The following is a 23,179-nucleotide window of genomic DNA, read 5'->3' on the forward strand; positions in this document are numbered from 1 at the left end:
GGCTGCTTTCAGATCTGCATTCAGAGCGGGTTTTTAAGGGAAATCCGCTGTCAGTAGCTCCTGTGGATGTGGAGTATCAGTCAATGACAAATGCCACCGCCTTGGCAGCAGCAGTGGCCACCATCGTGTGCAAGGGCAGCAGAGGGAAGGGAGCAGTGTGGGGATTGCTGGTGCTGTGCCTCTCGGTGGCACAGCTTTGCCACCTTCTTCTTGTGCTTGCTAAGTTTATTATTGATCATTTCAAAGCTTCATTGTCACCCTGTCAGCTGTGGTATTTGTTCTTGGACATTGAGGGGCTGTTCTCATCTTCCTTTGCCCTTTGCATTAAACGAGGGGCTGCTCCAGGGCAGGGGTTTCCCAGGAGAGAAGTCCCTGGGTTCAAGATAGGCTATCTTACACTTTCCCTTCCCTATCAGTGGTTGCACATGAAGTTGTTGCCTCACAGCTCGGCAAGTCATGGTGTGGGTACAAGGGAAAACTGGGGCTGTGCACTCAAAGGGCTGCGGCATGGGCTGGGGATTACACACACACATGAAAATACTGAAAAATGCCAGTGCCACAGGAGTTGTTTTCATACTGGAGAGAAGTGTTTTCCTTTCTCTCTTTCTCTTTTTTTTTTTTTTTTTTTTTTTTTTTTTTTTTTTTTTTTTTTTTTTTTTTTTTTAAGCAGGAGCACTCCTTTCAGATAAAAGGCCTGTCTTGTTCTTTGTTTTACCAGGAGCCGTATCTCTTGTCTTTGTGTAGGCAGTGATGTTACTAATCACACGGAAGGAAGGAGAGGGGAGGCCTGGGCAGCTTTGGGCTGTTTGCCTTCCCTGCAGGTCCCCTCCGGCTGCTCCCCAGTACTGATGGAGGCACCCCTGGCAGTTGTCTGTAGATGCTCCAGGCCGTGGGCCTGCAGCTCCGTGGCTGTTGGGGCCCAGTGCTGTCGCTGCTGAGGCCTGGCAAAGCCTGTCCTGGCTGCAGCCCTGCCACAGGGTGCATGGTCCTGTGGCAGTGTCCATCCCTGGCATCCCTCTGCTGCTGTGCAGGGCAGGCCGTGCCCGAGGTGCCAGCACTGCCAGGGACACGTGTGGGCTCTGAAGAATGCCCTGCCAGCCTGGGACTGGGCCCGGCTCCTGGGCATGGCACCGAGAGCCCACGCTCTGGGGCTGTGCTGGCTTCCCTGCCCGCAGCTGGGGCTCTCCTGCTGGAAGGAACACTGGCTGGGGTTCCACAGTGGATCCAGGAGCTGCATCAGCTCTGGGTGTGAGAGCTCTCCAGGGGAAACCGCGTGTGCTGGTCACACATGGGGTGACAAAGCGCTGGAAAATTCACCCAAGGTATTTCTGTTATGGAGAGGGCTGGACTTTTAGGGAAGGCAGGACAAGGATACTCTGAAGGGGGCATGAAAACAATTGAGAGTCAAATGGCCTTGTTAGTGTGTTGTATTTATGTAAGAATTGGATCCTCCCTGAGTCCAGCTTGCTGTGCTATATTTGCAATGAACTATTGGGTCTAATCCCAGTTGTGAGAAAATAATGGCTTTTGTTGCCAAGCATATTTTCTCACTTGTCACAAATCAGTGGGGTGAAGCATATGTTAGAGGAGCGGCTGTCTCAGGCTGCCCGGCGGGAGGATCCGTGACAACGCTGTTCTCCTGGATGGATGATTGGGATAATTCAGCGCGGTGGAGCAGCCGGGGCGGGCGGGCTGCACCCCGGTTCCGAACCGGGCTTTGTGCCGGGGCGGGCGGGCTGCACCCCGGCTCCGTACCCGGCTTTGTGCCGGGGTGTGCGGGCTGCACCCCTGCTCCGTACCCGGCTTTGTGCCGGGGTGTGCGGGCAGCACCCCAGCTCCGTACCCGGCTTTGTGCCGGGGCGGGCGGGCTGCACCCCAGCTCCGTACCCGGCTTTGTGCCGGGGCGGGCGGGCTGCACCCCAGCTCCGTACCCGGCTTTGTGCCGCTGCCGCCGGCTCGGGAGGGGCACGGCTCCGGCTGCCCTGTCCCAGCCCGTTGCTAGAGAAACCTCCGCCTTTGTCTGGCCCTGTCTGAGCAGCCGGAGCGCGGCTCGGGGCTGCGGAGGGGGTGCTGTGCCAAACCCGTCTCCTGGAGGAGCAGGAGCAGGAGGGGGCTCCGGTCCGCAGCTGCTGGGGCAGGCTGTGCGGGCTGCTGCAGCACCCAGCCCGCCCTGCAGCCTCTCCTGCCTCCCCTGTGTCAGTTTAGGCTCCGGCCTTTGCAAGTCTTAACTGCCCAGGATTTTCCACTGCCTGCTTTTCACCGTGTTTGCCTGTGGACTTCCCATGTGTTGCCTGTCCATGAGCTCTGCAGGGTATCCTGCTGTCCTTCCTTCTGCTGGGGTTGGCTTCCATGGTGGCTGATGCCAGCTGACGAGCCAAAGGTAAAGTTTGGGGGTTTGGTGCTGAAGGGAAGATTATCTACTGTGGAAAGCAGTTGGTTGAAGGTTGGAATTGCAGGCCTGTGGATGCCCCCACAAGGGGCAGGATGGATGCAGCATGGCTGCAAGCAGTGCAGGAGCTGTGAACCCCCACAAGGGGCAGGATGGATGCAGCATGGCTGCAAGCAGTGCAGGAGCTGTGAACCCCCACAAGGGGCAGGATGGATGCAGCATGGCTGCAAGCAGTGCAGGAGCTGTGAACCCCCACAAGGGGCAGGATGGATGCAGCATGGCTGCAAGCAGTGCAGGAGCTGTTGGCGCTGTCCCCTGGCGTGGTGACCGTCAGGGACCCCTGGAGCACTGAGCAGTGTCCTTCTCTCTGCTGCCATGTCTGTCTTTGCAGTGGTGATGCCAGCAGCTTTGCATTTTGTTTTCTACACAAGCCCTTCCCATTTAGCCTGCAGCAGCAGCCCTGGGTCAGTGCCCGTCTCCACTGTTGCTGTGATGGCTTGTCACTGGGTGGCTTTAGGGTCATCACAGCTGGCAGCTCCCTGTGCCCACAGGGCCTGTCCTTTGCCTCTGCGTGCTGGGCTGGCACTGACCTGGCTGAACTCCTGCAAGGAAACAGAAGTGTCAAATCAACACATTGTGGGCATGGGAAAAACAAAGAAATTCTGTTGACAAAGGTCAAAGTGTGCCAGGGACAGAGAGAGCTGGCCTCCAGCAAACTAGGAACAGAGAGAATAAAGACCAAGGCACTGATACAAGTTGTTGTGAGACCTTATTTGCAATTTACCATCCATTCCTGCATTCTTTTAGCAGAGAATTTGATTTTCAAGGTATCTCTAGCATTCTCAGTGGAGGGGGATTGTCGTTCATTCTGGAGTTCTGCAGCTGGCTGTGAGTGAGGGCTGGTGTCAGTATGTGTGTGTGCAGCAGATGCCCAGAGTGCCAGGGAAAGCCCTGTCTGGGCAGAGGCAGCAGCTGTGCTGAGCATCCCTGCTCTGCCTCACCATCCTCCTCTGCTGGGGCCCTTGGCTGCTCACCAGTGTCAGGTGAGCAAAGTGAGAAAAACAGATCTCACAAGTCTTAGGGAAAGGCAAAGGACATCCTGTGTGTCATGGGTTGCTTGTAAAAGAGGCTGTTCCTCTAGGTAGACTAAAATGGCCACAAGGGCCATGGCTGGTCTGGGCACATGAGGGTGGGAGTGGAGGCTCTCAAGGTGAGCAGGTGCAGGCGCTGCCTCGCCTCAGCTGTGCCCACCTGCCCTCTGCAGGGCAGGGGTGAGTGGTGGTGGGGAGCTGGGGCGGCTCTCCCCTGTCCCGGGGGGCTCTGGGAGCAGGGAGGCAGCACATGGACCCGTTCCATCATGACCCTGCCGTTCCAGCTCCTCTGATCCCTCTGCCGTGCAGCTGCCCCTGCAGCCAGCTCAGCCCAATTGTTCTCAGTTTGAATAGATTTTCCTATGGTCTAGTCTCATTTTCCCTCTCCCTTCAGTTCTGCACACGCCCTCCTGCAGAGCTCAGCTGTGCTCCAGGGAGAGTGAGCAGCTCCTGCACAGGCTCCTGGCCAGGTGCACTTCACAGAGCTGCAGAAACCCTGCCCGGGGTTGGGAGGAGTTGGGGAGGGATATTTGCATCACATCCTGTGCCACAGGTGCTGTGTGGCTTCTCTTGCAGACAGGGCAAGGGGTCTGGCTGTGCCCGTGAGCAGCTCTCCCTTCCCTGCCTGTCTTGCTGGGATCAGCATCCCCCAAGTGGGGGATTTGCACTGAGGGGCTGGGTTCTGACAGTGCCAGGCAGGGCCGGCACTGGAGCCCAGCTGTTCCTGCAGTGCTGTTCCTGCAGGATGCAGCAGGGACCAGGTGCTGCCCCAGGTGCTGCCCCAGGTGCTGCCCCAGGTGCTGCCCCAGGTGCTGCCCCAGGTGCTGCCCCAGGTGCTGCAGGAGGCACCAGCTGCCCGAGGAGCCCATCCCACACTCCACAGGCACCTCCAGTGCTGCTGAGCCCACCTGGGGAAAGGTCACAGGGGCTGCAGTGTGTGTCTGTCCTGGTGTCTGAAGGCCCTCAGGGGAAAGCAAATAAACATAGAATAGATGAAACCTTTGGTGTTTCTGAGCCGGGATTTGGAGGGTGTGAAAGACTTTTTAAGCCTTTGAGCCAAAGCTGGGTTGGATTTGTTGTTAAACCGGCAGTGCAGGGGGATGGGGTGAGAGAAGGGTGCATGGCAGCGCCAGCTTCCTTAAGGTCACTGCTGGCTGTCTTGAAGGTATTCACATGGACATTTATCAAGAAATAAAATGTTAGTTTATATGAGAATAGTGTGTGATTTCAGGTAGTACCAGACAGATAGAAATATGGTTTTCTGGTTTCAAAAGGCAATTGAGAGCTCTGGGGTTGGTCTCAGTGTGGTAAGACCGTTTGTTTTGACAAAGAATAAGGTTTAATGTGAGGCTGGTCGGTGGCACTGCTCTGCTCTCTCTTGGGCAGCAGATCCCGTGGCCTTATTGAGCCTGAATTCAGGGCCTGGAGGGAGCTCCAGCAGAGCTGTGCTGTTGGCTCTGGGACAAGGGAGGAGAACCCTCCTGGCCAGTGTCCGTAGCTGATGTCTTGTTCCTGTCCTGTGCTGTGCCTGCAGAGATCCGAACGCAGCTGGTGGAGCAGTTCAAATGCCTGGAGCAGCAGTCGGAGTCGCGGCTGCAGCTGCTGCAGGACCTGCAGGAGTTCTTCCGCAGGAAGGCCGAGATCGAGCTGGAGTACTCGCGCAGCCTGGAGAAGCTGGCCGAGCGCTTCTCCTCCAAGATCCGCAGCTCCAGGGAGCACCAGTTCAAGTGAGTGGCGGGTCCCGGGGCAGGGCTGCTGTGGGCGCTGGGGTTGCTCTGTGCGTCGCGGTCCTAAAGCAGAGTGAAGTCACATCAGCCGGGACCTCGTCTGTCTCGTCCCTGTGGGGCTCACAGAAGGAACATTTGCACGTTTGTCTGTCCAAGACTTCCACCACAGCATCGCTGACCTGTGAATGCTGCGTAAATTGCACTTCCTGAGCAATAAAATAAAATAGGAACTGGGGACTGGGAAGGAATCAAACCCCTTGATTTTTTGAAGGGTCATGAATTCAGCCACTGATTTGATTGTGCAAATAGTGGTGGGCCTGGTCTATAGCCCTGGTTTTTGTGTGTAGCCCAGTCATCAGCTGTCCAGGTGCTGTGTGTTTCATGCAGGCTCACTGGCAGGCTCAGGGTTGGAAGCAGTTTCTGGAAATGGAGTTTACTGCACTTTATTTGCAATAAAGTATGTGCTTTTTCTGTGCTTAGCCGTATGGTGTTGGAGGGAGGCAGATCCTTAGTGGAAATATTGTGAAACAAAGCTTTGAAGTAGGAAATATGAACTGAGTCCTGGGATTGTGTGAGAATCAAACCAGTGATGCAATTGTGAAATCCATGAATATGTAAATATGTGTTTTCAAAAGCAGCTTCTTTTCAGTTTAACCACACTTGTAAGCTTGGCTAAACCAGAAAATATCTGAAAAAATAGAAAGACAAACAACCTTGACTCAGAATTTCATTTTGGAGATGGCTGCTCTGTGGTGAGGATACTGGCTTGTGCCATTCTGCTGGCTGGTGACCTCAAGGCCCTGTGGAGGCCACTGCCCCTCGCACCTGGGGGCTGCTCCCTGCTGCCCGTGTGTGCCGGGCCAGAGGGGCCCAGCTGGGCTCTGTGGGGCCACGCTTGGTGCTCGTGCTGGGCTTGGCAGCTGCTCTGGGTTGTTATGTCCCCTGCCACAGGCAGCTCTCCTGGCGGTGTTGGGGGTGCGGGGTCTCACTGGGCAGCACGGGCAGTGCAGGACCTGTGCCCGGCAGGCTGTGTGCCCAGTGCCCGGCAGGCTGTGTGCCCAGTGCCCGGCAGGATGAGTGCCCAGTGCCCGACAGGATGTGAGTGCCCAGTGCCCGGCAGGATGAGTGCCCAGTGCCCGACAGGATGTGTGTGCCCAGTGCCCGGCAGGATGTGTGCCCAGCATGAGCTGTGCCTGGCAGGATGTAGGGGCTGTGCCCAGCAGGCTGTGTGTGCCCTGTGCCCGGCAGGATGTGTGTGCCCTGTGCCCAGCAGGCTGTGTGTGCCCTGTGCCCGGCAGGATGTGTGTGCCCTGTGCCCAGCAGGCTGTGTGCCCAGTGCCCAGCAGGATGTGTGTGCCCTGTGCCCAGCAGGATGTGTGTGTCCTGTGCCCAGCAGGATGTGTGTGCCCTGTGCCCAGCAGGATGTGTGTGCCCAGTGCCCAGCAGGATGTAGGGACTATGCCCAGCAGGATGTGTGCCCTGTGCCCGGCAGGATGTGTGCCCTGTGCCTGGCAGGATGTGTGCCCAGCATGAGCTGTGCCTGGCAGGCTGTGTGCCCTGTGCCCAGCAGGATGTGTGTGCCCTGTGCCCAGCAGGATGTAGGGGCTGTGCCCGGCAGGCTGTGTGCCCAGTGCCCGGCAGGCTGTGTGCCCAGTGCCCAGCAGGATGTGTGTGCCCTGTGCCCAGCAGGATGTGTGCCCTGTGCCCAGCAGGCTGTGTGCCCTGTGCCCAGCAGGATGTAGGGACTATGCCCAGCAGGCTGTGTGCCCAGTGCCCGGCAGGATGTGTGTGCCCAGTGCCCGGCAGGATGCAGGGGCTGTGCCCAGCACAGTCTGTGCCCGTGTGCACAGCACTGGGACCGTGTGGCAGCACTGGCAGCGTGGAGCCAGGTGCTGCTCCTGGCTGCTCTCCTTGCAGCTCCTGAGCCCGAGCTCTCCACCTTTGCCTCCCTGGGCCACAGTGTTTGTCCCTGTCTCTGTTTCTGCCAGTGGTGTCTGTGAAGGTCTCTCAGCTGGAACTGTGCCCTTTGTTGCAGATGAAATTCATGTCCTTCAGTTCAGTGGCCAAAGGCTGCAGCTGCTGTTCAGTGCCTTTCACAGAGCCTGGGCTTTGCCTGCTCGCTGCCCTTCTCCTCACCAGCCCCAGGCTCTTCACAGTCTGTTTCTTCCTCTAACCCCTGGTGATTTTTTTCCTGTTTCAGCCGCAAGAGCAGTGATTTTTGCTGTTACATTGCTAAATCCTATTTATTCCATATTACTAAATCCCATTTAATCTGTTTACTCGGTCTCTCTGGTGTGAGGCTTTACTGCTGTCTTATGCCAGGCTCTGCTGCTGGTGAGTTGCTGTTCAGATCGTCTCTGTCCTTTTGGCATCTGGCTGTTGTGTGTTGGTTGTGTGGTGCTGGGTGCCGTGCTGTGCACCAAGGAATTGAAGGAGCTCTGGTTCAGAGGTGGGGCCCACAGAGGCTCAGGGGGTGTCTGGCCTCACCCATTAGCTCAGAGCAGTATTGGGACTTTGCATTGCTTGCAGTTCTAGAACTGCTGCTGTGCAGTGTCCACAGGTGACAAGTGGTTCTCCACGGTTCTAAAGGACACACAAGTATTGGTGGTGTTAATTGGGTCAGCTTGATTTCAGTGCTCTCTCCTGCTGAGTCCTTACTGTCCATCCCATGTCCATAGATTCCCTTCATACATTTTTGTCTTCCAGCCTGCTGTGTACCTGCCCTTAGCAGGCCCATCTGCAGCCCTTCCCCAGCTGCTCCCGTGTGTCATTATTGTGGTGAGGCTGTGGCTCTGGGCATTCCTGTCCCTGCTGTGCTGCTTTGTCCCCGTGCCCAGGGCTGTGCCCAGCCCTGCCTCTGGCCATCGTGGTGCCGCCAGGGCCAGGGCTCGTCCTGCTGTCTGCAGGCAGTTGTTCTGTCTGTGTGGGCATGCACAGGGCTCTGCAGTGTCCACGCTGTCCCCCACAGCATACCTGGGTGTGCTCATGCTGTGCACAGACACGCTGAGGGAACATTGGATGCAGAACCCTTTTGTGAGCACGTTTCAGTGCACTAAAGCCAGCACAGTGTACTGGGGGGCAAGGGGCCCTTCTGCAGCAGTGACAGCTGTATTCGTGCTGCGAGGGGAAAGAACGAGCACAGCTCTCTCCCTTTCCAGATATGTCTTCTCTCCTGTGCCATCTGCCAGAGCACAGTTTGGGAAGGGCTGGCTGGGGCCTGGCGTGGCACAGGTGCTTGTGTGGTGCTGGACATGCCTGTGTGGCAGGGCTGGTACAGCTGGAAGAGGAGATCACGCCCCGAATCCCAGTGGCTGTGTGCAGGGCAGGGAGGTGATGTGCCCACAGCGTTCATTTGAAAATGGGTGCCTTTTTGACGTGTTCACCTGCCCTTTTTGATTTTACTTTTCCACAATTCTCTAGGAAAGATCAGCACCTGCTGTCCCCTGTGAACTGCTGGTACCTGGTTCTGACGCAGACGCGTCGGGAGAGCCGAGACCACGCCACGCTGAACGACATCTTCATGAACAATGTCATCGTCCGGCTGTCCCAGATCAGCGAGGATGTCATCAGGCTCTTCAAAAAGGTGACTGGGCAGCCCTGCTTCATGAGCCTCCATCCTGGCATTTGTGTCTGAAATAGAATTGTTATCGATGTTGCAGAGCAAACCTTGCAAGGGACTGTCCCTAAAAGTCGTTCCAGGTATTATTTATCCTGGAGTTTGAGGGAAACTGAGATCTAGACCTGTCACGTCTGGAGTGTGAGGTGTGACCTGGTGCTCAGTGTCAGTGCCAGAGAAGGGAGAGGTGGAAACAGGCTGACTTCTTCCCAAGACTCTCTGGAGGGCTTCAGGGAGCAGGTCAGAGCAGGCGTGTTGGGATGCTCAGGAGCAGGATGACAGCTGTGAGGCAGTGCAGGAAAGGAGCCTGTGCTTCCTGGGGCCAGAGCCATGCCTCAGAAATTCAGTGGAGCTATTTCCAGGAGCCAGAGATTGTCATTAGCAGGTTATGGGGCCTTCACTGGAAAAGGGCCTTAGCTGAAATTCTTGAAAAGCTGTTGAAGAGTAGAGAGGGGTTGTTTTCTGGATTAATGATTAGTTAAAAGGCAGGAAAAAAGGAAAGGAGACTTCCAGTGCAGTTCCTAATAAATTATTTGGAAAAAGCCTGAACAGTAAGATGACAAAATCTGCTGATGATACAGAATTATTAATGATAACCAAATTAAAAAGGAGCGTCAGAGACTTCTGAGAATCACACAGTCAGGTGGACCAGAGCTGTTCATTGAAGGTGAGGAGTGTGGTAAGAGCACCAAGAGTCCCAGCAGAGGGTAGGCTCTGTGGCCTTGTTTCCATCAGGGGACTGTAGTGAGGGAGCAGGGTGAGCCACAGGGCACCTGCCTTCCAGCAGGAGAAGGCTCATAATCAGGGCTTGTCTTGAAATTTCAGCCTGACTGGAGAATAAATTTCATGTGATATTTTTATGGCCAGTTTCCTCTAGTTTATAGATCTGACCTAGAAATTAAACTGCAAGGTCAGGTTTGTGTTGGCTGATTTGATGTGGGATATCATCCCTTTTCCTATTCTCCTGCCCTCCAGAAATGGAGATACTTGGTAGATGTTGGTTAGTCCAGTTCTGTCTCAAAATGTTCCTCCCATTCGCATTTTGCTCTGAACTGGTTTTTGAGATTTATATTTAAACTGTGTTTCTGCTTTCCCTGTCCATGTCTGGGGATGATGTGTCTCGTTTGGAAACACAGGACAAATTCAGCCAGCTTGCAAACAAGGACGTACATTGAGTGTTCTAAGTGTTCTGGTGTCCAGTCTGGCTTTGAGTGTGGTGGGTAAAGCCCTCCAAGGGGGCCAGGCTGTGTGAGGCTGCTGGCACATAACCTGGCTGCAGAAGGGTTAAAGCAGTCGTGGTTCAGCTGCTGCATGTGCTGGAGATTGCTCTTTGATGGTAAATTAGAGTAACATTTTTTTCCAGAAATGTCACTTTTAATTCCTCCCATCTAGAGTTTATTAATGGCCTGTGACACGCTGCGGGGACATGGGGAGCCAGGAGGTTTTGTGTTTCCTGCCCTCATTATGTAAATGTGCACAGTCCCTAGGAAGGGTGGGGAGGGCTCAGGGGTGCAGGGTGAGCATAACCAAGGAGCAATTGCTCAGCACGTGGTAATCTGCCTGGAGAGATGTGGGTGCTGAGCTGCTCCACCCAGTGTCCTCCTGTCCCTGAACAGGCAGTTTGTCCCTCTCCACCCCAGTGTCCTCCTGTCCCTGAACAGGCAGTTTGTCCCTCTCCACCCCAGTGTCCTCCTGTCCCTGAACAGGCAGTTTGTCCCTCTCCACCCCAGTGTCCTCCTGTCCCTGAACAGGCAGTTTGTCCCTTTCCTCCAAGTGTCCTCCTGTCACTGAACAGGCAGTTTGTCCCCTCCATCTCAGTGTCCTCCTGTCCTGAACAGGCAGTTTGTCCCCTCCACCCAGTGTCCTCCTGTCCCTGAACAGGCAGTTTGTCCCTCTCCACCCCAGTGTCCTCCTGTCCCTGAACAGGCAGTTTGTCCCTCTCCACCCAGAGTGCTCCTGTCCCTGAACAGGCAGTTTGTCCCTCTCCACCCAGTGTCCTCCTGTCCCTGAACAGGCAGTTTGTCCCTCTCCACCCAGTGTCCTCCTGTCCCTGAACAGGCAGTTTGTCCCTCTCCTCCCAGTGTCCTCCTGTCCACCCCAGTGTCCTCCCGTCCCTGAACAGGCAGTTTGTCCCTCTCCACCCCAGTGTCCTCCTGTCCCTGAACAGGCAGTTTGTCCCTCTCCACCCAGTGTCCTCCTGTCCCTGAACAGGCAGTTTGTCCCTTTCCTCCAAGTGTCCTCCTGTCCCTGAACAGGCAGTTTGTCCCTCTCCACCCCAGTGTCCTCCTGTCCCTGAACAGGCAGTTTGTCCCTCTCCACCCAGGTGTCCTGGCACACTCAAACCCAGGGTGAGGCACCCATTGCCAGGCCGGTGTTTGCTCCACTCTGACCTTCTGCTGTGCAGAGGGAAGGAAGTATGATGCTTCTTCCAGGTATGGGACACAGGAAATTACATGTTTGAGACAGAGCATTGCTATGTCCAAAATAAGGGTGCTGGCTTATTCCCCAGTGTGGGATTTAATTATGTGCTGCAAGAGTGAATTTAATTACAGCCCATGCTGCTTTGTCCTGGATGGAGGTTGGATGAAGAAGCAGTGTCTGGATGTCAGCTCTTGTCTTTGTCTTGGATGTCCATTGCCAGTCATCCATGCTGCTGCTGCCCCAGACTTTGTTAGCATGGCAGGAGTTTTAATAAATTGCTAACTTGAAGTCACTGCTGTCTCAGTGAGCAGCTGTGGGTTTTAGGAGGAATGTGAGGCATAAAGGAAGCACCTGAATTGTAGTTCAGGTTTTGTGGATGGTCCCAGGAACTGGAATGATGTTTGGGTGGTGTCCCCTGTCAGTACACAAATATAATTTCTCCATTGGAGAAAGGGAAGGCAGCAGGCTTGGAGGAGAGGCAAGTCCTTCAGCTTGGAGGAGGCTGCAGCATCCTCACTGCCCTCTGGATGCTGGGAGCCTCCCAGTGGTGCTGCAGCCCCTTTGCAGCAGGGGCCAGGTGTTGGGTTAGTGTCTGCAAGCAGTCGGCCCTTTGACTGTGCTCCCCACCCGTGGCTGCCTGTGCAGGTGTAGCTCATGGAGCAACAACTGAGCCTCTTTGTGTTGCTCTATTTCGGAGTCTGAAATTGGGTTTGAAAATTCCAGCTCTGTGGCCCTGCCCTGCATGCTGCAGGAAATCTGGGGCAGAGGCAGAGCTGCAGCTCAGCCTGGCCACAGCTGCTGCCACCAGCCTGTCCTGTGCTGTGCTGTGCTGTCCTGTGCTGTGCTGTCCTGCCCTTGGGAAGCCTTGGCTGGGGCCTGACCCTGGCAGCAGGGGTGGCTGCAGGGTGCCTGTGACCCTGCAGGCTGTGGGCTCCAAGCCCCGTTTGGAGACCCTGACTGCAATAACTCACATTAGAATCACAGGATGGTTTGGGTTGGAAAAGCTCTCTGGGACCATGGAGTCCAACCCTTCCCACAGCACTGCCAAGGCCACCACTAACCCATGTCCCCAAGTGCCACATCCACACAGCCTTTAAATTCCTCCAGGAATGGAGAAGAAATTTTTTCCAAATATTCAACCTAAACCTCCCTGGTACAACTTGAGGCTGTTTTCTCTTGTCCTGTCCCCTGGCCCCCACCTGGCTGCACCCCCTGTCAGGGAGCTGAAGAGAGTGAGGAGGTCCCCAGACATCTTTGGGCTGTGTCTGGGCCATGCACATGTGTCACAGCTCTGTTGTGAATTAAGCCCAGTGAGGTTTTTGGGCGCAGTGATGACCATCCCTGTTGGTGGGCAGGGCACAGGGACTGGGCTCCAGTCCACACGAGGGTTCCTGGTGGCCCTGGGCCTCCACTGGGGTCCAGCCTTGTGCTCACTGGCATCATCCTGGCACCTCCCTGGTGCCCATGGGGTGGGAGCAGTGTGCTCAGTCGGGCCCTGAGGATGGGGCTGGCCCAGGTGCCCTGGCACCAGCTCAGACACACCGTGCTTACTGGGTGGGACTGTCACCCTGTAGACTCCTTGCTTCAGGCTCTAAGTCTAACTTCTAATAATCTAGATTAAGCTGTCAAAGTCGTTAGGTTGTCCCATTGACTGGAATTAGAGGACCTTTCTGTGCTGAGGGCTTCTCTCATCACCCAGCCTGCTGGAATGTTGTTTTCCCTGCCCACGTGCACAAAACTTCCTGGAGTTATTTGAGGAAATCTGGGAGAAACTGCTCAGTGTTGTTTTGGTTTGGTTTAGGGGAGGGAGGAGGGGGTGTCTATACTTAGTTTAAACACATCTTGAAGCTGTAATAAGTATTTCCTAGCCAGGAAGATTGCACGGAGAGATTTGTGGTGTCATTAGAGGCAGGCAGGAGAGCAGTGTGAGCGCATCCCAGCTCCTGCAGCTGCTGGGGCTGGTTTGATGTGCAGCCAAGCCCCAGTGCTGTGGCCTCTCCATGAAGGGCTGTGTCCATGCTCTGGGAGGCTGGCAGCTGCAGCTGCCTCATCCTGCCTGGCAAGGAAAGGGAAAACACAGCCTGATATTGGCATTTCAGCAGACAGGAGGATGCCAGGAGTTCCTCACTGGCACTGTGTCTCCTCAGCTGGCTGAACTTTGGCTGCTGCTGTTGTGAAACTGGACACTTTATTATATAACTGTGGTGCAGCTATTTTGTAATGTCCCTTTTCATGCTTTGGTTGACTCGGGTCAGAATAGTGAAAATGAGCTACTGAGGAGGAGCTGGGTCATGGCCAAGGGAATTGTGAACCTGGGATGCCAGTGCTGGGGAGCCCTGGTGGTCTTTGCTCTGAAACACCAGCGTTGGCTGCAATTGCAGGTCCAGCAGCAGATGTGTTTAATCACAGAGCAGCAGAGTTTTCAGATCAAGACAGATCGATGGGTGATGCTGTGGGGCTGGAGAATGCCAACCTAGGGCACACAAATGGCTGGTGAATGATGTACACCCTGCCAGTCTGAAAGTGAATCTGTGTCAGACCCCAAACTGGGGACAGTGATGTGTGTTATACCCACATGGGGAGTTGGCTGTGGGCTGGGAATCAATTTTACCAGTGGAAGGGCAAAGCAGTATTGCCTGTAATTTTAGATTCATCTGTTTTGCAGGGTAAATAGGTTAAATTGTATGAAATTCCTCCTCGTGGTCTCTGAAACCCAGTTTGGGTGATCCATGGGCAAACATCAATCTCAAATGAATACACAGTCACTCTGAAACTGCATGAGACTTTGCTGTGCTGTGCTTTCATGTTTATGATTCCTCTGAAATGTATTTTCATTTTAGATCTGCATGTTTTGAGCATAACAGTCTCGCCTCTCTTGTTTTTGTCTTGCAGAGCAAGGAGATTGGCCTCCAGATGCACGAGGAGCTCCTGAAAGTCACCAATGAGCTCTACACGGTGAGCACTGAGCCCATCCCACCGTACCCCAGCCTGGGGAGCACGGGCATTTGTGAGAGCCGGTCTGAGGAGGCTCTGCCCTGGCTGTCCTGCAGCGGGGCCCGTTCCTCCCCTCCATCCTTTGGGAGATCCTCTCTCCTCACTGGGGTGGCAGTGCAGGAGGCCAGGGGCTGGGTCCTGGTGCCCAGCTGCTTCCCTGGAGCCTGGGGGGCTGTGTGGGTGTGATCCAGTCGGATCCTTGTGCCTGCAGTGCCCTCACCTGCTGGGACAGTGTGGGTGTGATCCAGTCGGATCCCTGTGTCTGCAGTGTCATCATCCCAGGGCTGTTTGGGTGTGATCCACTCAGATCCCTGTGTCTGCAGTGCCCTCACCTGTTTGGGTGTGATCCACTCAGATCCCTGTGTCTGCAGTGCCCTCACCTGTTTGGGTGTGATCCACTCAGATCCCTGTGTCTGCAATGCCATCACCCCGGGGCTGTGTGGGTGTTTGATCCACTCAGATCCCTGTGCCTGCAATGCCCTCACCCCGGGGCTGTTTGGGTGTGATCCACTCAGATCCCTGTGTCTGCAATGCCATCATCCCAGGGCTGTGTGGGTGTGATCCACTCAGATCCCTGTGTCTGCAGTGCCCTCACCTGCTGGGGCTGTTTGATCCACTCAGATCCCTGTGTCTGCAATGCCCTCACCTGTTTGGGTGTGATCCACTCAGATCCCTGTGTCTGCAGTGCCCTCACCTGCTGGGGCTCGGGCTCCACGTCCCCTTCTGGCCCTGCTCACACCCTGGGTTGGTGATTTCCAGGCACCAGTGGCTCTGAGCTGGCCTCGTTGTCTGTTGGACGCCTCCCTGCCCCTGTGAGCCCTGGGGGGATGGCTGAGCTCCACCTTCTGCTGGGGAATGCAGAAAACTTGTGGCTCATGGGGGAGCTTCTGCCCCAGGAGCGCTTTGGCTGCAGAGCTGTCTGTGCCTCCCAGGGAGATCATGTGCTCTTAGTCAGGACACGGCTCTTCAAGCAGGTTTTCATAGCAGAGTAGTAAAAGTCTTTGTGTTGCTTCTGCCTCTTGCCCTGTAGCAAGTATTTTTATAAAAAAATATTTTATTTGTGGTTTAGGAGCAACAAAACCATATAAAGTCTGCCTTTTGTTGGAAAATTGAGATAATATATTTGCTTTCTTTGGTTGTATCTGTAACTGGTACATAAATAATGCTGCAGTAGGTTTATTCCTAAACAATCATTCTATTTCATCTTTTTGAAAAAGTGGCCTAAACAACAGAGCATGAATGATTGTATTTGAAATTTCTGCCATAAATCTCCTCTTAACAGGTTGGTTCCTGCACTGGCTGCTGAAGGATTTGATTGTTGTGAGACCTGCAGCGTGGGTGGACAGCAGATCAGATTAAAAAGCCCGTGTGAGATTTGGGAGTGCGTTGTTGATGGTTGAATGTCACAAGCTGTGTTAGGGGTGGTGACTAATTAGGATTAATTACAGCAGCAGCATGACAGATGCACAACAAGGAAAGGCTGACAAGGCTGCATAGCTGTGGAGAGCCTGCTCTGAGCCCACCCGGGGACAGGGCATGCTGGGGTCAGCACTGTGCTGAGCTCCCACTGCAGGCAGTGACCAGGGGGAGCACAGGGTGGCTCTGCTCATCCTCACAGGAGCTGAGACTGCTGCCACTCACTGCCCTGCTGCGTGTGCTGAGCAGAGCGGGCTGGAATGGTGAAACAAACTGCTTTGAATGGGAAACGGGGGCAGCTGGAGGAGCTGTGTGTTTGCGCTCAGCCTTGCTGCTGAGGTGACACACTGGCTGTGCCATGCAGGGAGGGGACATACTGCACAAGCATGGAGAAAGGGCTGTGGGGCACTCGGGGCCACCTCACGTGTGCTTGGTGCCAGCAGCTCCTGCTCAGAGCTCGGTTCCTGAGCCAGCAGGTGAACAGACCCAGCTGGCCCCGCTCGGGGCTCTGGGGGTGCCTGGGGCCACCGTGGGGCTCAGTGCTGCTGTGTGTGCTCTGTGCCCACGCTGGTGCCCACGGGAGCTGTGCCTGCTGGCAAAGCCACACACGGGGCAGGGGCCTGGCTCACAGGGCACCAGGCTGAGCTGTGGCAGAATTGTCACTTTGCTGTCACACAGGGAAGGTGATTTTCTTGCCTCTGGCCAGGCCTTTACCCACAGCTCATCCGTGCCCTGGCAAGGCTGCTTTTTAAGCCTCTCCAAGGGGAATTCTGTGCACTGGGTGGAAACTTCAATTTTTTACAGGCTTCTCAGGCATTCACTGTCTCAAACTTAAGCCAAAACAACCGCATTGATTTTAACTCAGTCTTGTTGCTGTTCTGATGCAAGTCACCCTGTGGAGTCTGGATGGAGAGAACCAAAGCCACACTGATTTTAATCAGAATGGAAGTGGATGACTTTCATTCTGAAGTGGAGATGCTTATGAATGGTTTTGTGCAGAAATAGTTCAGCTGTGGGTTGAAACCAGCTTTGTCCCTTTGGTTCCTCCTTATGGATTCCAGAGAGAGGTACCAGCTGGAGCTGGTAAAGGCAGAAGGCTGAGGGGGCCTGAGCTGTACCTGACACGGTCCCCCCATTTCTGCTCTGGCTCCTCTGCTGGGTCAGAACCTTGGGCACGAGCTGCTGAGGAGAACAAAGCCCTCATAGCTGGAGACTGCCAGCAGTGCCATTTATGGCCGGTATTTTGGCAACAGCCTTTATCCAGAACATGTAATTAATATGGAAAACACAACTCGTGTTGTTAAATAACTAATGAACATTGGAACATATTTTTCCTCCTTGGCTGCAGCTAATTAACTGATTTGCAGGAAGGATCCCCGGGACGCAGCTGTGGCAGTTTGTCTTTGTGTCACAGCCCTGCGGGCCAGGGACAGCCTGATCTGATTGCAGGCACCGAGGTGGCACCAGGGAATTGCAGATCAGGGCTGATTGCTGCACTGCAGCCTGGCCCCGGCCAAAATCAAGGCAGATAGAAACAGAAATATGCTCTGAATTTCCAAGAGTGAGCTGTGTGGCAGGGCAGCTGGTGAGGAGCACAGTGAGTTGTTTAAGGTGTCTGTTTTGGTTGGGTAACTGTCCCATAACCTTTAGATTTCACAAACCCCGGCAATTTGGAGCCCTGATACTCGTTGGGTTTCTCTGTCATGTTGTGTCAGGGCCTCTCTGTGTGCTGCAGAAACCTTTCCTCTTACTGCCTGCAGCCCTGGTGTGCAGCACTTTGCTTTCCACTGCCCTCCGTGTGTTCACAAAAAGATGTAGGTGGTGAGGATGAGGAGGGCTCAGCGAAACCCTCTGGTCTTTCTCTTTAAGAAAAGCCCAGGAATCATCTGGTTTATGTGTGTCCTGTGACATTCACTGCAGAAAAGGCAGTTTGAAATATGTGGCTGGAATCTGTGTTAAGAATCTGCAGGGTTTGGAAATGCAGCAGCTCAGGGCCAGGCAGGAGCCTTTGCTCACTGCCCCTTGCCTGTCCCTGCGCACTGGGGTGTCCCTGCACAGTGGGGTGTCCCTGGTACTGGGGTGTCACCCTGTGAATTGGGGTGTCCCTGGCACTGGGGTGTCCCTGCACACTGGGGTGTCCCTGCATACTGGGTTGTCCCTGCACATTGGGGTGTCCCTGCATTGGGGTGTCCCTGCAGCACCAGGTTTGTGCACTCTGAAGGGCGTTGGGAGCCTGCTTTGGCTGAGGGCTGTGCATGGCAGGAGGAGGGGTCCTGCAGCTCAGCCTGACTGCTCCAAGTCAAACACTCCTGCGTCCTGCTGGCAGCTGAGGAAAGCTGTGTTTGCTTCATTAAGCTGTGTGTAAAAATCCCCTGCCTTTGGGGGTTCCTGCTCTGCTTTAACCCTTGGGCCTCAGGCAGCGTGTCCCAGCGTGTCCCAGCCTGTCCCAGCCTGTCCCAATGTGTGGCAGCCCTGCTGAGGCTGATTGCAGTGAGCAGTCAGGCACTGTGTGCTGTGTCAAGGCAATGTGAGATAAACCACCCACATCCCGAAGGGAGATGATAGAAGGGGACAGTGTGACTAAAGGCATAAAGACAGAGGAGCAGATGTGTCCCTCTTGCCAGCTCCATTAAAATGATCCAGTGTGCCCTTTGGGCTCTTGTTTCTGAAAGGGAAGGTTGTGCTGGAAGTTTTGCCTGTAGAGTGTTCCAGGATCAGCCATCCCTCCTGGATCTGGAATGTGAAGGAGAAGGTGCTGCTGCACCTGTCCTGGCCCTGCCTGTGCCTGCTGCTGGCAGCAAGGGGAGGATGAGGTGGTGACAGGAGACAAACCCCATTTCTGCCTGGGGATTGCAGCTCCTCCACTTCTGGGTGGTTCTGCTGTCTGGGTGGCGCAGCAAGGGCTGTCTGATGGCTTAGCAAGTGCAAGTGTAGGAACAGGGGTTAGGTCAAAAGGGAGTTCAGAGTGACTGTGGCCTCCCTCAGAGTCACTGGACCCTTATCCCAGCTGCAGAGCTCTGAGGTTATTCCTGATTTCCCTGCTGGCAGGCACACGGTGCTCTGCCTGCAGCTGTGTGCTGGGTCGTGTCCCCCCAGTGGGACTGGGTGCCATCACAGCTCTGAGGCCAGCCTGGAGCCTCTAGAAGTGGGCCTGGGATTCATCTCTGAAGCTTTCCTCCCCACTCTGTTCCTCAGTGCCCCCACGGCCCCTCTGCCCTGCCCAGGGCTGCAGGTGACCGTGGGAGGGGGCTCATGACCTCCTGTGTCTGCAGGTGATGAAGACCTACCACATGTACCACGCAGAGAGCATCAGCGCCGAGAGCAAGCTGAAGGAGGCAGAGAAGCAGGAGGAAAAGCAGTTCAACAAGTCGGGGGACATCAGTGTGAACCTGCTGCGACACGAGGACCGGCCGCAGCGGCGCAGCTCCGTCAAGAAGATTGAGAAGATGAAGGAGAAGGTGGGTGAGAGGGAGGGAAGAGGGAGCTGGGCTGGGGCTGGGGCTCCCTGCAGGCAGCAGGGGTTGGCTTCAGCCTTGTCCTTGTCTGTGAGGCCATTCCTGTATCTCTGGGAAGGGTGAGGAAGGCTGATGTGCTGCTGAAGGCAGCCCAAGGAGGCATCACAGGTGTCATCGCTGCTCCTGCCTGTGGAGGAGGGCCAGGAGCAGTTCTAGAGGAGACGTGCCAGGGACAGGCAGTGCAGCCCTGGACGGGTGCTGGAGCTGCACAGGAGCCACGTGGAGCCTCCGGGCTGTCTCTGTGCACAGAGCTGAGACAGGCAGCTGGGGGGCCCTGGGGGCGATGGCTGCTGCAGCACAGCACAGGGAGCGGTGCTGGAGCTGCTTCTCCAGCAGCAGCTCGGCCACGGCGTGCTCGGGGCCTGGCTGTGCCAGCTGGGAGCCCCCAGGCTGTGCTGAGGAGGGCACTGCACCAGGGTACCACACTCAGCGTGGGGATGCGCCCTGGGCTGGACAGCAGACCCTGCTCCGGGAGACTGGGGTTTGTCTGGGATGTGTTCTTTAAAGATGGGCTTTTGAAAAAGAACAATAGCCTTGGGTTTGCTCAGGAACTGACTCCTGGCAGCAAAAAATGAGTTGGATCTATGAAATAACAGTGTTCTTCCTCTGTAGACTCTCTGGGAGTGAGAGTGCAGTATTTTGATAGATTTGCTAGGCAAAACCCTTTGTGCTGTTCTGGCCTCAGCAAAAGTTTTTGTGTTAATTTTGGAGGAAAGGAGATAGTTTTCCCAGCCAGGGCACCTTTGCTTGCTGGCTCAACCAGGCCTGGGATTTTTCTAACAGTAAACTTCTCAGAAGGGTTAATCTTTTGATTCAGCCTTCAGAGCAGGGATCTGCCTGAGCAGATGTCCCAGATCTGGAGCACATCTGCTTTCCTACAGTTTTGAATTCTGGGTCCTGTTCTGAATTGTGCAGTTTGGGCCTCTGGGCCAGATTCCACTTTGATATGGCTGCACACATCTGGAGCAAGTCCAAACGTATGTCAGCATTTCTGGGGGGGAAATTTGGCCCTCTGGTTTTGACTGATGCCAAAATCCCCAGCAGCAGCTGTGCTCAGGGGCTCCAAGTACCTCTGAGCAGGATGCACTCATCGTGGCTGGCTGACAGTGCGAGGGGTGTTCAGATGGGATCTCCTCCACCCTGGCAAGGTCCCTGTTTTCATACCAGATACCAAGTTTTAGTAATTACCTCGTCACACCCAGGCTGCAGGGTGCTGTGGGGGTCTGTGGCAGGAGAAACTGTGCCAATACCACCTTGTTTGTGCTCTGACACCGCATTCTGCTTTTTCAGAGACAAGCCAAGTACTCTGAGAACAAGCTGAAGTGTACAAAAGCCAGGAACGACTACCTGCTGAACCTGGCAGCCACCAACGCGGCCGTCAGCAAGTACTACATCCACGACGTGTCGGACCTCATCGACGTGAGTGCCTCCCTGGGCCCCAGCCTGCTGGGCTCCTGACTGCACCCTGTGCTGCTGAGGGGCTGGCTCGGGGGCCTTAGGGGCTTCTTCACTGGGGCTGAAGGTGTCCTGTCCATTGGGTTTGCCTTGGGGCGAGCCAGGGGAGACTGAGGTTTCTGCTTGGCCCATTGGTTACGCTGTGTTTGAGACAGAAATGCTCCCCAAGGTCAGGCACAGCCTTGGCTTTGGTGCTGAACCAGAGGGGTTTTTCTCTCTGCCACTCGGTGACTTTGGTGTGGATTCAGCACACATGGCAGCGCTGTCCGGGCTGGTGGCAGCGCTGTCCTGGCTGCTGTCCTGGCTGGTGGCAGCGCTGCCCTGGCTGGTGGCAGTGCTGTCCTGGCTGCTGTCCTGGTTGGTGGCAGCGCTGTCCTGGCTGGTGGCAGCGCTGTCCTGGCTGGTGGCAGCGCTGTCCTGGCTGGTGGCAGTGCTATCAGGGTTGGTGGCAGCGCTGTCCGGGCTGGTGGCAGCGCTGTCCTGGCTGGTGGCAGCGCTGTCCTGGTTGGTGGCAGTGCTGCCCTCGTTGGTGACAGTGCTATCAGGGCTGGTGGCAGCACTGTCCTGGCTGGTGGCAGCGCTGCCCTGGCTGGTGGCAGTGCTGTCCTGGCTGCTGTCCTGGTTGGTGGCAGCGCTGTCCTGGCTGGGGAAGGCACCTTGGGGCTTTGTCCCCATGCTCCTGGCAGGGAACAGCCTCAGGGCAGGAACTGCTGGAGGCAGCTTGGTGGCAATGGCCGGAACTGAGCTCTGGTGACTCCTACAAAGAGCTTTGAGATGATTCAGAGAAGGGATTTACCCAGAGAAGGGATTTCTGCTTCTTCTTTTATCGGGCATCCCACAGCGTGTAGATTGCACTGTGCAGTTTCTTCCTGCTGGAGTTGCCTCAGTGAGTGCATAAATAGCTGAGCTTGAAGCACTGAGTTACCATCATTACCATCAGTACAATTTAAAAAGCTGCTTGAGTGTTTACCTCCTTTCCTAGCCCATTAGCATGTACTTACACTTCTGAGAATTAAAGTAAGTCTAATGCAAATCCCCAATGACTTCAAGATTTTCATATATGATAAAATACTCTTCATTATGTTTTGTTCTCTTTGTTATTGAAGATGTGTTAGAAAACAAGTAAGTTGATCTTGGAGACATTTGAATGGCAGGGTATGAGAACACCTTGATTTGTCTGCAGGCTTTCTACTTTTGCAGTGCATATTCTTTCTTCTGTTAAATTATTTTTTAAGCAAGAATGACTTCGTTTTGTGGAGATTTTTGAACTTTGATTTTCTGGAGTTTTGCTGAGTTCCATTTTAGTTCTGTCTGTTTATATTATTCTTCCCAACTTTTATTTCCTCACTGACACTTCCTCTGGAGTCAGCAGATGGCATTTCTCCCACATTCCAGAAATCCCTTCAGGGACTTCAGCTGAAGCATCTTTAACATGGAGCAATGAAATTTCCCCAATTACAAAGTCTGTTCACCAAAGAAACAAAATACTGGATGTGTGAGCTGAGCTTGCGTGAGCCACGCTCTGAGCTCGGGGCACGCTCTGAGCCGGGCTGGGCACTCTCTGAGCTCGGGGCACACTCTGAGCTCGGGGCACACTCTGAGCTCGGGGCACACTCTGAGCTCGGGGCACACTCTGAGCTCGGGGCACGCTCTGAGCTCGGGGCACACGCTCTGAGCCGGGCTGGGCACTCTCTGAGCCGGGCTGGGCACTCTCTGAGCTCAGGGCACTCTCTGAGCCGGGCTGGGCACTCTCTGAGCTCGGGGCACACTCTGAGCCGGGCTGGGCACACTCTGAGCTCGGGGCACACGCTCTGAGCCGGGCTGGGCACGCTCTGAGCCGGGCTGGGCACTCTCTGAGCCTGCCTGACCTCACTCCTGTGTCTCCTGGCAGCTCCTCCACCATGGAATGGTGAGGGATGCTCCGGGCTGGCTCTCTGGGACACAGGAGAGACAACAGGGCTCGCACACCCTCCATCTCCAGTACAAATTGCCACGTGCAGCTGCTGATTTCACACAAATGTGAACCGTCAGCACACTGCAGAGCCAATTTACCGACGTTTGCCCCAAATCCCAGCTGCCTCAGTGTCATCTCTGGGCACAGCCTGCCATCACTTGCTCCCTGGGTGTCCCTGCAGAGCCGTGGTGGTGCCAAGGCCGTGCTCCACTCTCCTGCTCTGGCGAGGCCGAGGCCCCAGCTGCTCCAGGAGGGAGGGAAGCCTCCCAGGGCTGCGGCTTAATGAGAGCCGTGAAGCCCATCAGAGGAGCCGTGAAGGGGCGCGGAGCCGTCTGCCCCTCTGTCTCCAGTGGCCTTGTTGTTTTGTCCTAGAAAGGAAGGGAAGAATATAGAGATAGATCAAATTAGCCTTGGACTGTCAGTGCACCACGGGGCCTCCTCCTCGGATGACACGTGCGTCGGTTTAAGCGCCTGGGCTTGTCTCATTACTGTCATTAACTGTGTGACCAAGTTAATCTTTTTGGCCATGTATGTGAAGAGGAGATAAAGCTCCTTATCCATCCCTCTGGAGTTCTCTGGGAAATGGCTGCAAAATAGTTTG

The 23,179-nt window shown here is 55.1% G+C and overlaps 1 protein-coding gene across 2 annotated transcripts in view; it reads left to right on the forward strand.

Annotated features, from left to right (window-relative positions):
- The window catches only part of SRGAP3 (SLIT-ROBO Rho GTPase activating protein 3), a 70,364-nt gene that overhangs the window by 23,568 nt on the left and 23,617 nt on the right, over positions 1-23,179 (forward strand). For both annotated transcript variants that reach the window (XM_064724507.1, XM_064724506.1), the window contains exons 2-6: positions 5,015-5,207; positions 8,628-8,790; positions 14,137-14,199; positions 18,927-19,112; positions 20,460-20,588. In XM_064724507.1, coding sequence (XP_064580577.1) covers positions 5,015-5,207; positions 8,628-8,790; positions 14,137-14,199; positions 18,927-19,112; positions 20,460-20,588 — 734 coding nt within the window. The remainder of the gene's footprint in view (positions 1-5,014; positions 5,208-8,627; positions 8,791-14,136; positions 14,200-18,926; positions 19,113-20,459; positions 20,589-23,179) is intronic.

This window comes from Zonotrichia leucophrys, chromosome 12, assembly GCF_028769735.1.
Source record: "Zonotrichia leucophrys gambelii isolate GWCS_2022_RI chromosome 12, RI_Zleu_2.0, whole genome shotgun sequence".
NCBI lineage: Eukaryota > Metazoa > Chordata > Aves > Passeriformes > Passerellidae > Zonotrichia > Zonotrichia leucophrys.